The sequence below is a fragment of the Elephantulus edwardii genome, unplaced genomic scaffold, assembly GCF_000299155.1.
Source record: "Elephantulus edwardii isolate Elephantulus edwardi_28Jun2011 unplaced genomic scaffold, EleEdw1.0 scaffold00003, whole genome shotgun sequence".
In the NCBI taxonomy this organism is placed as follows: Eukaryota; Metazoa; Chordata; class Mammalia; order Macroscelidea; family Macroscelididae; genus Elephantulus; species Elephantulus edwardii.
Window position 1 is genome coordinate 36,161,812 of NW_006399753.1, and position 13,439 is coordinate 36,175,250.

The window sequence follows — 13,439 nt, forward strand, 5'->3', positions numbered from 1 at the left end:
GATCCAAAGGTAGAATCTGTCTGGCAGTTGGAATCCACCAGAAGTTCTTCAGGAGAATGATGGGCAGTCTCCTCCTGTGTGATTCACAGCCTAAAAGACCCAATGGAGGGTCAGTTAGGTGTCTCTGACTCAGAGGCTCGGTGTGAGAGAGAGAGAGGGAAGAGATGAAAGAGGGAGAGATGGGGGGGAGGAGATTAAGAGAGATTTCTTGGTTTGTTCCCCCCCCAAGTGCTTTCTTGTTTGAGATGGTGTCAGTGCGCTCTCAACTTCTATTTTTCTCTTCCACTTGGTTACTGCTTCATGCTTTTCATGCTATTCTTTCTTTTTCTTTTTTTTTAATTTTAACTTTTTCAAAATTCTGAATTGGTTGGCATACAAAGTTTGTATACACTGTGTTTCACACTATCCTTCTTTCACGTTGTTTCATACAGTCATTCTCATTAATTATGTTTTATAAAATCACCATATATGCAACAATGAATGAATGGGAGGAATTAAATGGAAAGAATGTGTTGTAAAAAAGATATATGTTGCATTAAAAAATCATTAATAAAAAAATTTAATAATAAAAAAAAATTTTAAAAGCAGCCTTGTGGGGGGAAAATCAGTCACCACTGAAATATGCCCACCATTACCCTTTCTTTCCAGATCCCCACCAGATCTTTCCAATTTCCTTTACCTTCTCCCTCTACCCACCAAGTTATGTGACCTATGATTTCCCCTATGCCTACCCTGACCCCTCTGTTCTCAAACCCTTCCCCGCTTAGATCCCAAACATGTTTTACTAGTTATCCTTCTGTTTTCACAATAATAGTCCTATTCAGTATTTATCCTTATGAGACTTAGTTCACTCAGCATAATGCCCTCCAGTGTCTCCCAAGTTATGTAGTAATTTTCAAAATTATTGCACCTGAGTGCTGCATAGTATTCCATCAGGTGGAATGTGTAACAGTTTCTCAGTCCATTCAATTGTGGTTGGACATTTGGGCTGTTTCCATGCTCTTATGATTGTGAATAATGCTGTTATGAACATTGGTGTACAAATCTCCATTTGTTTCTCAGTTCTAATTTCTTTGGAGTGTATTCCTAGCAGTGGAATAGCTGGGTTATATGGATTTTTATGTTCAGCTTTGTGAATAAACTGAAAACTGCCTTCCAGAGTAGTTGTACCATTTTAAAATCCCACCAGCAGTGTGTGAGAGTTCTTATCTGTCCACATCCTCTCTAACATCCTCTCTAACATTGCTTGCTGTCCTGCTAAACTTTGCCATTGCTACCAGGGTGAGATGGTGTCTCATTGTGCTTTTGATTTGCATCTGTCTTATTGCCAGTGATTTTGAGCATTCCTTTATGTGTCTGTTGGCCATATGATTGTCTTTCCATGTCTCTTGCCTATTTTGTAATTGGGTTATCAGTCTTTCTTTCTTTTTTTTTTTTAGAGGATACTGTTTTTTATTTTGTACATAAAACCACTGAAGGTGCTGCCTGTTGACATCTTGGGGATCACATCGTGGTACACATGGCCCATGACTCAGCAAGAAACACAGTGAGAAAAACAATGATTTGGGCCGCTCACATGATGACAAATTCAGATTTCCAGATGGTCAAGCTTGGCTTCGGGAGCAGCTCTAATGAAGCAGTAAGAACACGACCAGGAACGGGGAAGAGAGTTAATACCAGAGGCCCTGCAGTACTGGTCTGATGCCTGGAGCTGCCATTTGCACCAGGAGCAGAGATTTAATGAGCTGACTAGGAAACTGGCTGCCCAGAGCTTAGTTGGCGAGAGGGTTTCTGAACTTCCGGCCAGCAAACCGAGCCTTGCTGCCCAGCTTCTCTTCAGTTCTGAGGATCTGGTTGTACTTGGCCAAGCGCTCAGATCGGCAAGGTGCACCTGTCTTGATCTGGCCAGTGCAGAGTCCCACCACCAGGTCAGCAATGAAAGTATCCTCAGTTTCTCCAGAACGATGAGACACCATGACACCCTAACCATTGGACTGGGCCAGCTTGCACACCTGAAGAGACTCAGTCACAGAGCCGATCTGATTCACTTTGAGCAGAAGGCAGTTGCAGGACTTCTCATTCACAGCCTTGGCAATTCGCTTGGGGTTGGTCACAGTAAGATCGTCTCCTACCACCTGGATCCCTGAACTGGCAGTGAACTTTGTCCAGGTGCTCCAATCATCCTGGTCGAAGGGATCTTCGATAGACACCACTGGGTGGTCCCTGATGAAGGACTTGTACAGGTCTCCCAGCTGGTCAGGTGAGATGTACCTGCTGGGGTCATCAGGAGACTTAAAGTCCAGGTCGTACTTCCCAAAGAGGAAGAACTCTGAGACAGCAACATCCATGCCGATCACCACCTTGTCAGTGTAGCCAGCTTTCCCAATCGCTGTCTTCAGCAGTTCCAGGACTTCTTTGTTCTCGAGGATGTTAGGAGCAAAGCCACCTTCATCCCCCACATTGGTGGCATCCTTGCCATACTTGTCCTTGATGATGTTCTTCAGGTTGTGGTAAACCTCAGCCCCGATGCGCATGGCTTCTTTGAAGCTTACTGCTCCGACAGGGAGGATCATGAACTCCTGCATAGCCAGCTTGTTGCCAGCATGAGAGCCACCGTTGATGACATTGAAAGTGGGAACTGACAGAATGACTTTGGAATTGCCAGCCAAGTCAGCAAGTGCCGATACAGGGGGACCTCTTCTCAACTACTCCAGCCTTACAGACAGCAAGAGACACTCCCAGAATAGCACTGGCACCAAATTTTTATTTATTCTCAGTTCCATACATCTCAATCATCAGCTTGTCAATCTTCTCCTGTTCCACAACATTCAGTTTCTTGCTAATCAAGGCAGGTGCAATAGTTTTATTGATGTGCTCAACAGCCTTTGAGACACCTTTCCTCAGATACCGAGTCTTATCATTGTCCCGGAGCTCCAGAGCCTCATAGATACCAGTTGATGCACCACTGGGTACAGAAGCTCTGAAGAGACGTTTTGCAGTATAAAGATCAACCTCAACAGTGGGATTTCCACGAGAGTCAAAGATCTCTCTGGTGTGAATCTTTGAAATAGACATGGTGAATTTCTGGGAGGATGGTTCTCTTCATTCAGGAAAGCAGTGGAAGGTGCTGCGGACACCAAGACAAGCGGTTGAACCTATCAGTCTTTTTCTTGTGGAGGCTCTGTAAACTTTTGTGATAAGACCCTTGTCTGAAATGGTATTGCCAAATGATTTTTCCCAGTCAGTAGGTTTTCTTTTCACCATGTTGGATAAAGTTTTTGATGCTCACAGAGATTTAATCTTTAGAAGGTCCAACCTTATCTTCTTCTGGTTGTGTGTTTCTAGCTATACATATCAGCCTCTTTATACCTTAGGTGTGGCCTTCGATATTTGGTCCCAGTTTGTCCCTTATGATCTTTATGGTTTCAGGCTTTACCCCTAGATCTCTGATCCTCTTTGAGTTGATTTTTTTTATATGGTGAAAGGTGTTGATACTGCTTCAGCTTTCTGCAGGGAGCAGTCTAGTTTTGCCAGCACCATTTATTGAAGAGGTTTTCATTTCTCCATGTGATATGATTTGTTTCCTTGTCGAGTATCAGTTGACCATAGATAGATGGGTCAATTTCTCAATTCTCAATTCTGTTCCATTCGTCTGTGTGCCTGTCATTGCACCAGCACCCTGCTGTTTTGGTTATTTCAGCTGTGTAATAGGTTTTCAGATCAGGGAGTGCTATGCGTTCCACTTCATTCTTGTCTTTCAAGTGCTTTGCTTATTTGTGCTCTCTTTCCTCTCCAAATAAACTTGCCAATTGCCTTTTCTATTTCTTTTAAAAATGAATTTGGTATCTATATTGGAATTATGCTAAACTTATATTGCTTTTGGTAGGATTGTGAGATACTTCTTTTCTGAGAATTTTCTGGTCAGAAATAAATGCCAGTCATTTTCTGTACTTTTCCAATTAATAAAAAAACTGAATTGATATATGTGTATAATTAGTTGCCTCAAATTTTAATAATCTTCTAGAATAATTTACTTTTTCATTTAGTGTTGTTGTTGTTGTTATGTGCCATCAAATTGCCTATGGCTCATAGCAACCCTATGCCCAATAGCTCTAAACTGTGCCTTATCCTGAGCCAGTCTCACTGACTCTGACACACCTAACCCCATAACTCTATCATTCCATCTCATCTGAGGTCTACCTCTCCTGCGCTGTCCCTCCCCCCTTCCAAGCATGATGTCTTTCTCCAAAGACTGGTCCCTCCTGGTCACATTCCAGTATGTGAGACAGGGCTTCAGAATCCTTGCTTCCAGGGAGAGACTTGGTTTCATATATGCTTTTCTTTAGTATGTGCCTTCACATTGGAACTGACAGATAGCTCACCCACCAGTGGATTTTCAGAGGCAAAAAACTGCATGGGAGGAAATTGCCCATCTTTCACCTGCAGAGCAGCTGGTGAATTCAAATCACTTTGGCAATGCAGCCCCTTACTTCTAGGCCACCAGAGCTCCCTAATCTTATACTAAGTATATAAAATCTTTCTCTGTAATTAGGTCACTAGGGTTTTTTTCCTGGTGATCCTCCCAACACCAGGTTTTTTATCTTAACTTTTTGATGAACATCTTTGTTTATAAATCTGACCACATTTCTGGTAGTACCTGAATTAATTTTTTATTGTATTTTTCTTAGAAATAAGATCTTTGTTTTGATAACTGCTAATTCTTAACACATAGTGCCTGAAACAGATTTTTTCCATGTTTTATTGGTTTGCATACAATAATTCACTTACACTATGCTTCATTCATATACATTATGTTTTATACAGTCTTTTAATTTACATTGTGTTTCATACAATCATTCATATTAATTATATTTCATATAATTACTATTAATCTATGTTTGTTATTACCCCATCTTTTTTAGTCTCTTTTGAACCTTTCCTATTCCTTCACCCCTCCCATCCTCTCACTAAACTCTGCTAGCCTAGGAATTTCCATTCTTCCTCTTTCCCCACCCCCTTTCCCTGCCTCCTTCCCCTTTTCCCTTCTGGACATTCCATATATACATTTTACTAGTTATCCTTCTATTTTACCTTAATGGTCTTATGCAGTCTCTTTGTGAGACTTAAGTTAGTTCACTCAGTATATTGTTCTCTAGACTCTCCTGTGTTATATAGTATTTTACAAAATTATTACTCCTTAGTGTTACATATTAGGAATCCATTGTGTCAATGTGTTTCTCAATCCATTCATTTGTTGAGAGAGTTTGACCTGTTTCCATTTTACCACTATGAATACCACTACTGTGAACATATCTGTACATATCTTGGTTCATGTGTCAGTACTCATTTCCTTGGAGTCTATTCCTAGCAGTACAATAGCTGGATCATATAGGATTTTTATGTTCAGCTATTTGAAGAAATACCAAACTGCCTTCCAGAATGGTTGTAACATTTTACAATCCCGCCAACAGTGCATGAGAGAGCCAGTCTCTCCACATCCTCTCCAACATTTATTGCATCCTGTCTTGTTAAACATTTTTTTAATATTTTAAATGGTTGAGACATTTATCATATTGCCATGATTTATTATTACTGTTAAATCTGCTAATCTGTTAAATAGAATTTAAATGTAATACTATAGTAAATTTAATATTATATCTTATGTTTAATATTATTGTTAAATCAGCTAATATATTAAATTGGTATCTTTTGATCTGTTGCTCATAGGCTAGGAATCATAGTCAACCCAGTGGCACCTAACAACAACATTTATAACTGTGTCTTTGTTCATTGTTGTTGTTGTGTACCATCAAGTCAGAACCAATCCATAGCTGACCCTCTGGAGGATTTTCAGAGGCAGTTAATCGCACAGAAGGAGACTGCCCATCCTTCTCCCAAAGAGCAGTTGGTGGATTCAAACAGAGTGCCTACAAGATTGCAGAGCAGATTCTTGCCACCAGGCCACCTAATTTCACGTATTGCAGACATCTGTATTTCTTTTATAAATTAGGTTCTTACCTTTATTTTACATTAAATATTTGTGTTACTTTTGTATGAAGGCATAAAATCCTTACTGCCACTTTCCTTATTTAGAAGATTAAGTTGTTATTTATTGACATTTTGAAACAATGTTTCTTGTACTGCTGAGTTTTCACTTATTAAATAGTTCACTAGTTCTTTAATGAAAATGAAAACTATTTGAAAGTCATGATCTATACTACTAATTATTCTCAACTTATGCTGTTTAAATTATTTTAATTTAAAAAACAACTTTCATGTGAAATTTTGGTGAAATGTAATAGCAGAAAATGAAAGTTAATGGTATTCACTATGCTTATTGTTATTACTTATGTTTTCATAAACAGATACTCTGTTTAGAGTCTCTTCAGTAGCATGTGGGTTCTGGTGCATCTCATTCCACCTTCTCCTACTATTCTTGCTGATCTTGGCTTTAGCATCATGACTCTGTAACAATATGATTGCTTAAGTATGATTTTTCCTTTAAAATAATAAAAACAGTATTTTCATTTTAAATGATAATGTTGTTAATCAAAGTATGAAGTTAGGAAAAAAATTGTCTAGTTGTAGTTCTCATAAATTTGTACAACTTTGTTTGTAAAATCAGTCACTTCTACAAGGCAAAAGTATTCCTGAGGGTTAATTATACTTTGTATTTCAGATAATACTCTAAAGCTGTTAAAGGAGTTAACAAGCAAAAAATCTCTTCAAGTGCCAAGTATTTATTATCATTTGCCTCACTTATTGCAAAATGAAGGAAGCCTCCAGCCAGCTGTTCAGATTGGCAATGGAAGATCTGGAGGTATGTTTGATTCTTAATATGATTGCACCATGACTTTCAGTTGTGTTTTAGTGTGTAACAGAAACCTGTAGTCTAACAGATCAGAAAAGAATTTATTTTTTTTTAAATCTGTGCACAGCAATCATGATTCATTGTAAAGTATTTGTGTAAAGGAGTTGGACATTATTTCCCATAGAACAAAATCATAGAGCTAAAAAGGGTGCCAAGAATTCTCCCAAACAGAATTGTTTATTCTTTTGGCAGTCCATGGCGTGTTCAGGACTCTTCACCAACACCACAGCTCAGAGGCATCGATTCTTCTTCAATCTTCTTTATTCATTGTCTAACTTTTAGATGCGTAGCAAGTAATTCAAAAGGCCATGTGTTGCTTTTTAGCCATTTGAAAGCTCCTTGACACCAGATTTCCCCAGAGCAACATATCTTTTGATTTCTTGACTGCTGTTACCATGATTTCATTTTATCTGTGGATCCCCCTCGCCAAAGTAAAAATGGAATCATTGACAACTTCAGTATTTTCTTCACTGTCATTTTATTGCCTATTGGTCTAGTGGTGTGGAATTTTTGTGGTCTTAATATTGAGATATAATCCATATTGAAGGCTGCAGTCTTTGATCTTATAGAGCAAATGTTCAAGTCCTTTTTACTTTGAGCAAAGTTGTGCCATCTGCATAATGCAGGTTGTTGATGAGTCTACCTTTGGAATATTTTCCTCAACGTACAAATTCGATAGGCATGGAGGAAGGATACTATTCTGACTCACATTTCCTGATCTTAAACTCCTCAGTGTTCCTTTGTTGTGCTTAGGCAGCAGCTCTTTATCTATAGCTTTGGCACAAGCACAATTAACATGTTGCCACAAATGACGGCAAATGTGTTTCTAAGCACCGTCGTCAATTTAAAAAGTGTGTGGCAACATGTTAAGAGTTCTGTGATTCCAGTTCTTCTTAATATTAGCCATAATTAGTTATGATCTACACAGTCAAATGCCTTTACATAGTCAATAAAACACAGATAAACATCTTTCTGGTATTTTTTGCTTTGAACCAAGATCCACCAAACATCAAAAATAATACCCCCTCATTGCCATGGCTTCTTCTGAATCCAGCTAGAATTTCTGGGACTACCCTATCAATGTTCTGTTCCTTCATATTATATGGCTTGATAATTTCCATGTTCTATTGGATCACCTTTTTTAGGAGCAGGAACAATTATAGATTCTCTTCCAGTCAGTTCACCAGGCAGCTGTCTTCCAGATTTCTTGGCAAAGCTTAGTGAGCATGTCCAGGACTGCATCTATTTGTTGAAACATGTTAGTTGATATTCCAGCAATTCCTGAGGCCTTATTTTTGCCAGTGCCTTAAGTGCAGCTTCAACTTCTTCCTTCATCACCATTGTTTCTTGATAATGTGCTACTTTCTGAAATGATTCTGTGTCACCCAGTTCTGTTTGGTATGGTGTGTCCCTCCATCTTCCTTTGAAATTTCTTACATCATTGAAGATTTTGCTCATAGAATCCTTCAGTATTGCAACTTAAGGTTTGAAATTGTTTTTCAGTTCTTTCAACTTGAGAAATGCTGAGCATATACTTCCCTTTTGGTTTTATAAATCCAACTCTTTGAACAAACATCACATTATAGTAATTTACTTTGTCTTGTCAAACTACCTTTTCAGATATTCTATTCATCTCTTTTACTTTTGCATTTATTCCCTTTGTTTTGGCCTCTGCATTCTAATGAATTTTCAGAATCTCTTGTGACATCCATTTTCACCTTTTCTTTCCCCTCTGTATTTGTAATGATCTTTTGCTTTCTTTATGGAAGATATCCTTGATGTCATCCTACAATTTATCTGTTCTTTGATTATTAATGTTAAATACATCAAACCTGTCCTTAAATTTAGGGAGGGTAGACTCATGATCATATTTTGGTTCTTGTGGACTTGTTTAATTTTCATCATCCTCAGTTTGAACTTGCACATGAGTAATTGATGACCTGTTCCATAATCACCCAGTCCCTGGCCTTGTTTTGACTGTTGATATTAAGTCTCTCCACTGGCTCTTTCCATTGATGTGGTCATTTTGATTCCTATGTAGTCCATCAGGTGAAATCTATGTGTATTGTCACTATGTATGAATTTTTTACGGTATTTGCAATAAATAAATCATTGATTGTACCAAACTCAAATTGTTCCATTTACAGCCTTGTTTTTGTTATCAGGTTCATATATTGCAACTACCATTTTTGGCTTCCAACTTTTACTTTCAATCACCAGTTGTTATTATTAATGCATCTTGATATAGTAGACCTTTGATCTCTTTCATTAGTATTCTTAAACTGACTTTGTTTTGGTTAATTGGGAAATAAAATATCAAAATAGAATTGGCCAAATGTGGGGTATAGACACCAGAAACTATCTCACCTCAAAGATAAACTTTAGACAAGTACTTAGGGGTTTTCAAGTACTTAGGAGATTGCAGGAAGTATCATGATGTGACAATGACACAATCCTTGAATCCCATCTCTGTCACAAATTTGTTATATGATCTTGAGAAGGTCTTCTCAATTATCCACACTTGGATTTGTTATACTTGTTATTGTTTTTTGCCACTGAATCAGAACATAGCTAACCCTCCTGCTGGTTTTCAGAGGAAGTAAGTCACATGCCCATCCATCTCCCACAGAGCAGCTGATGGATTCAAACCACATACTTTTGAGATGGCAGTGAGCTTCTTATTCCTAGCCCACCAGAGCTGGACCTTAGTAGAAGAAGATATTGTCCAAACAGAGCAAGGAAAGGATGTTGTAGCCTCTCTCCATGCCTGTTCAGTCTGTATGCTGAGCAAATCATCCAGGAAGCTAGACTTTATGAAGAGGAATGTGGCATCAGGATGGAAGGAAGGTTCATCAACAATCTGAGTTATACATATGACAGTTTTGCTTTCTGAAAGTGAGGAGGACATGAAACACTTGCTGCAGAGGATCACATACTGCATCCCTCAATATGGATTCTTTCTCAGTATCAAGAAAATAAGAATCCTCCCCACTTGACCGATAGACAACATTATGATAGATACAGAAAAGACTGAAATTGTCAGTGATTTCATCTTGCATGTATTTATGGTTAACACTCTTGATACTAGCAGCTAGATTAGGAGTTGGATCGCGTTGGGAAAGTCTACTGTAAGGGATCCCTCAAAAGTCTTGAAGAGCATTGATGCCAGTCTAAAGGCTAAAGTATGCTGATTCAGGCCATAGTCTTTCTAATCAACTGCTATGTGTCTGAGAGCTAGACAATGAATAAAGATTATAGAAGAGGAATCTATGCATTTTAGTTATGGTATTGGACAAGAGTACTTAATATCCCATGAATTCTCCAAAGAATAAACATACGTGTTGAAGAAAATGCAACCAGGATGTCCCTTGAATGCAAAGTTGATGAAACGTCATGTCAATTGTAGATACGTTGTTAGAAGAGGCTATTCCTTAGAAAAGGATATCAGGCTTGTAGAGTTGGAGAATCAATGAAAGAGAGGAAGACCCTCAAGGAGAGAGAGTGATGCAGTGTCTGAGGCAATGGACTCATACGTATCAGGGATGATAAGGATGATGCATGCCAGGGTGGAGCTTGGATCTGTTGTTTATGGGATCACTTATGAGTAGTACTTGGCTTGATGGTACTGGACAGCAACAACAATTCTCACATGCAAAATAACTGTGATACACTAGTCAGTCTATGGTTCCAACCTTTATGCACTAGCAAAGAGTACTGAATATCCAACAGACTGCCAGAATAAAAATAAATCTGTCTTAAAATAAATAAATAAATCTGTCTTGGATGAAGTACAAAAAATTAAAAAGGTCCTTAGAAAAAGACATCAGGCCAGGGAAGGTGGAGGCCAGCAAAAGAGACGACTCTCAGTGAGATAGATTGGCATGGTAAGAATGAGCCCCAGCATGTTGGACATCGTGAGGCTGGTCAGGGATAGGGCATCGCTCACATCTGTTGTTCGTAGGGTCACTGTTGTTCATGTGAATCGTAGTGGATTGCGTGGCACTTAACAACAAGAAGTGTTATTCTAGTTTTAAGATTCTGTGAGATTTAAGTATTTTTAGTATCCATAATATAATAGAGGAATTCTGGTGACCTAGTGGTAAAAGCTGTGCTGCAATCCTGAAGGCACACAGTTCAAATCCACCAGCTGCTCTATAGGAGAAGGATGGACAGTCTCCTCTCCTGCAATTAACTGCCTCTAAAAACCTGCCAGAAGGTCAGCTAGGGGTCTGTTCTGCCTAGCCGGTGCACAACAATAACAACAACAGCAATATAATTTAAGCTTAAGTATAAGTTGTGCTTGACTTGATGGCAATTAACAACAATAACAACAAGTACTTTTAAGATTTGATATGAAACATTTACAACTCTTATGTATTGCTGTGTAACATTTAGGTTACTAAGACATGTTTTTAAGATACCTATTAGTACTTACTTTGAAATACACTGTAAAAAAATGAATTGACAAAAGTCTTTGACTAAAAGTTGGAAAATACACAGTAGATTTTCAAATCTCATAGTGTGGAAATTATTGAACAGTATCATTAATATCACATGCAAGCAAGATTCTGCTGAAGATTATCCAAAAATGTTTGAAACAATACATAAACAGAGAACTGCCAGATGTGCAGGCTGGATTGAGAAGAGGTCATGGAACAAGGGATATTATAGCTAATGTTAGATGGATCTTGGCAGAAAGCAAAGAATACCAGAAGAATGTCTATCTGTGCTTCATTGACTATGCAAAAGCTTTTGACTGTGTGGATCACAACAAACTGTGGCTGACTCTGAGAAGAATGGGAATCCCAGAACATTTGATTGTGCTGATGCGAAACCTATACTTGGACCAAGAGGCAGTCATCAGAACAGAGGAGGGAGACACTACGTGGTTCAAAATTGGGAAGGGGTCCATCAGGGATGTATTTTGTCTCCATACCTTTTCAATCTGTATGCAGAACAGATCATCCGAGACACTGGGCTGTACAAGGAGGAATGTGACATCAGGATTGGTGGAAGAGTCATCAACAACCTGTGTTATGCAGAATGACACAACCCTGCTTGCTGAAACTGTGGAGGACCTGAAGCACTTGCTGCAGAAGGTCAAGGACTGCAGCCTTCAATATGGATTGAAGCTCAACATCAAGAAAACAAAGATTCTCACCATTGGGCCAATTGGCAGCATCAGTATGGATGGTAAGAGATTGAGATAGTTAACAGTTTTAGTTTACTTGGCTCCACAGTCAACACTCTTGGTAACAGCAGCCAGAAAATCAGGAGATGAATTGTACTGGGAAAGTCAGCTGTGAGGGACCTCTCAAGAGTACTGAAGAGCAACGATGTCAGGCTGGAGACTAAGGTGCATCTGATTCTGGCTACAGTCTTCGCAATTACGTGCTATGCATCAGAGAGTTGGACAGTGAATAGGGATGATAGAAGGAGAATTGATGCCTTTGAGCTGTGATGCTGGAGAAGAGTGTTGAATATACAATGGACTGCTAGGAGAAAAAACAGGTTTATTCTGGAGAAGGTGAAGCCAGAATGCTCCTTGGAGTCAAGGATTCTGAAGCTTCGTCTGACATACTTTGGGCATGTTGCAAGGAGGGACTGGTCCTTGGAGAGGGACATCATGTTTGGCAGAGTGGAGGGGCGGCAAAGGAGAGGAAGACCTTCGATGAGATGGATCGATTCTGTGAGTGGAGTGGTGGGAATGAGTGTGTTTGAGATGGCTAGGTTGGCACAGGATAGAACGGCATTCAGAGCTCTTGTACATAGGGTCGCTATGAGTTGCAAGCAACTTGATGGCACATAACAACAACAATAGATTATAGACCTTCTAGTGCCGTGGAAGCTAGATGAACATCCAAAAATAATGCCCTGGGATTGCCCTTTAACCTTAAAACCAAAAATATCTCCTAAAGTCTTCTTAATACAAATGAATCTATCCTAACTAGCAAAAATTTAAAAAAAGTCTGTCTAGAGCATTATGAAGGATGCATGGTGATATTGCCCCAGCATATTGCATGCTAAGCACAAAGCCACCTGTCACCAGTGGTTTTAAGGGAGAAAGATGAGACAGTCTCTTCCCATTAAAATTTTTTCATTCTATTTTATCAAAGTTTGTATAAATTGTGTTTCACCTTATTCTTCATTCATATTGTATTTCATACCATCATTCCCATGCATTAAGATTTATAAAATTAATCACCATTGGACCTTGCCTGTCATTGCTCAGTCTTTTCACCCTGATTCTTGCCATTTACTTCATCCTCTCCCTTCAGCCACCAGTTTAACCCTGTGGTTTCGCCCCTGCCCATCCTTACCCCCCCACTCCTACCCCTTCTTCCTTGGGGTTCTCATATATGCTTTACAAGTTATCCTTCTATTTTTACAATAATGGTCTTATGCAGTACTTGTCCTCATGAGACCAAGTTAGTCCACTCAGCGTAATGTTCTGAAGTCTCTCCCAAGTTATGTAGTATTTTTCAAAATTGTTGTTTCTGAGTGCTGCATAGTATCAGGTGAACGTACTAGTATTTTTCAAAATTGTTGTTTCTGAGTGCTGCATAGT

General features: G+C 39.0%; 1 protein-coding gene and 1 pseudogene across 1 annotated transcript in view; one reads left to right on the top strand and one right to left on the bottom strand.

The window, feature by feature from the left end:
• MGAT4A (mannosyl (alpha-1,3-)-glycoprotein beta-1,4-N-acetylglucosaminyltransferase, isozyme A) overlaps window positions 1-13,439 on the top strand; it is a 142,656-nt gene that overhangs the window by 73,830 nt on the left and 55,387 nt on the right. Inside the window, exon 3 of the mRNA XM_006879371.1 lies at window positions 6,680-6,820. Coding sequence (XP_006879433.1) covers window positions 6,680-6,820 — 141 coding nt within the window. The remainder of the gene's footprint in view (window positions 1-6,679; window positions 6,821-13,439) is intronic.
• Window positions 1,773-3,075, bottom strand: LOC102864220 (annotated as a pseudogene).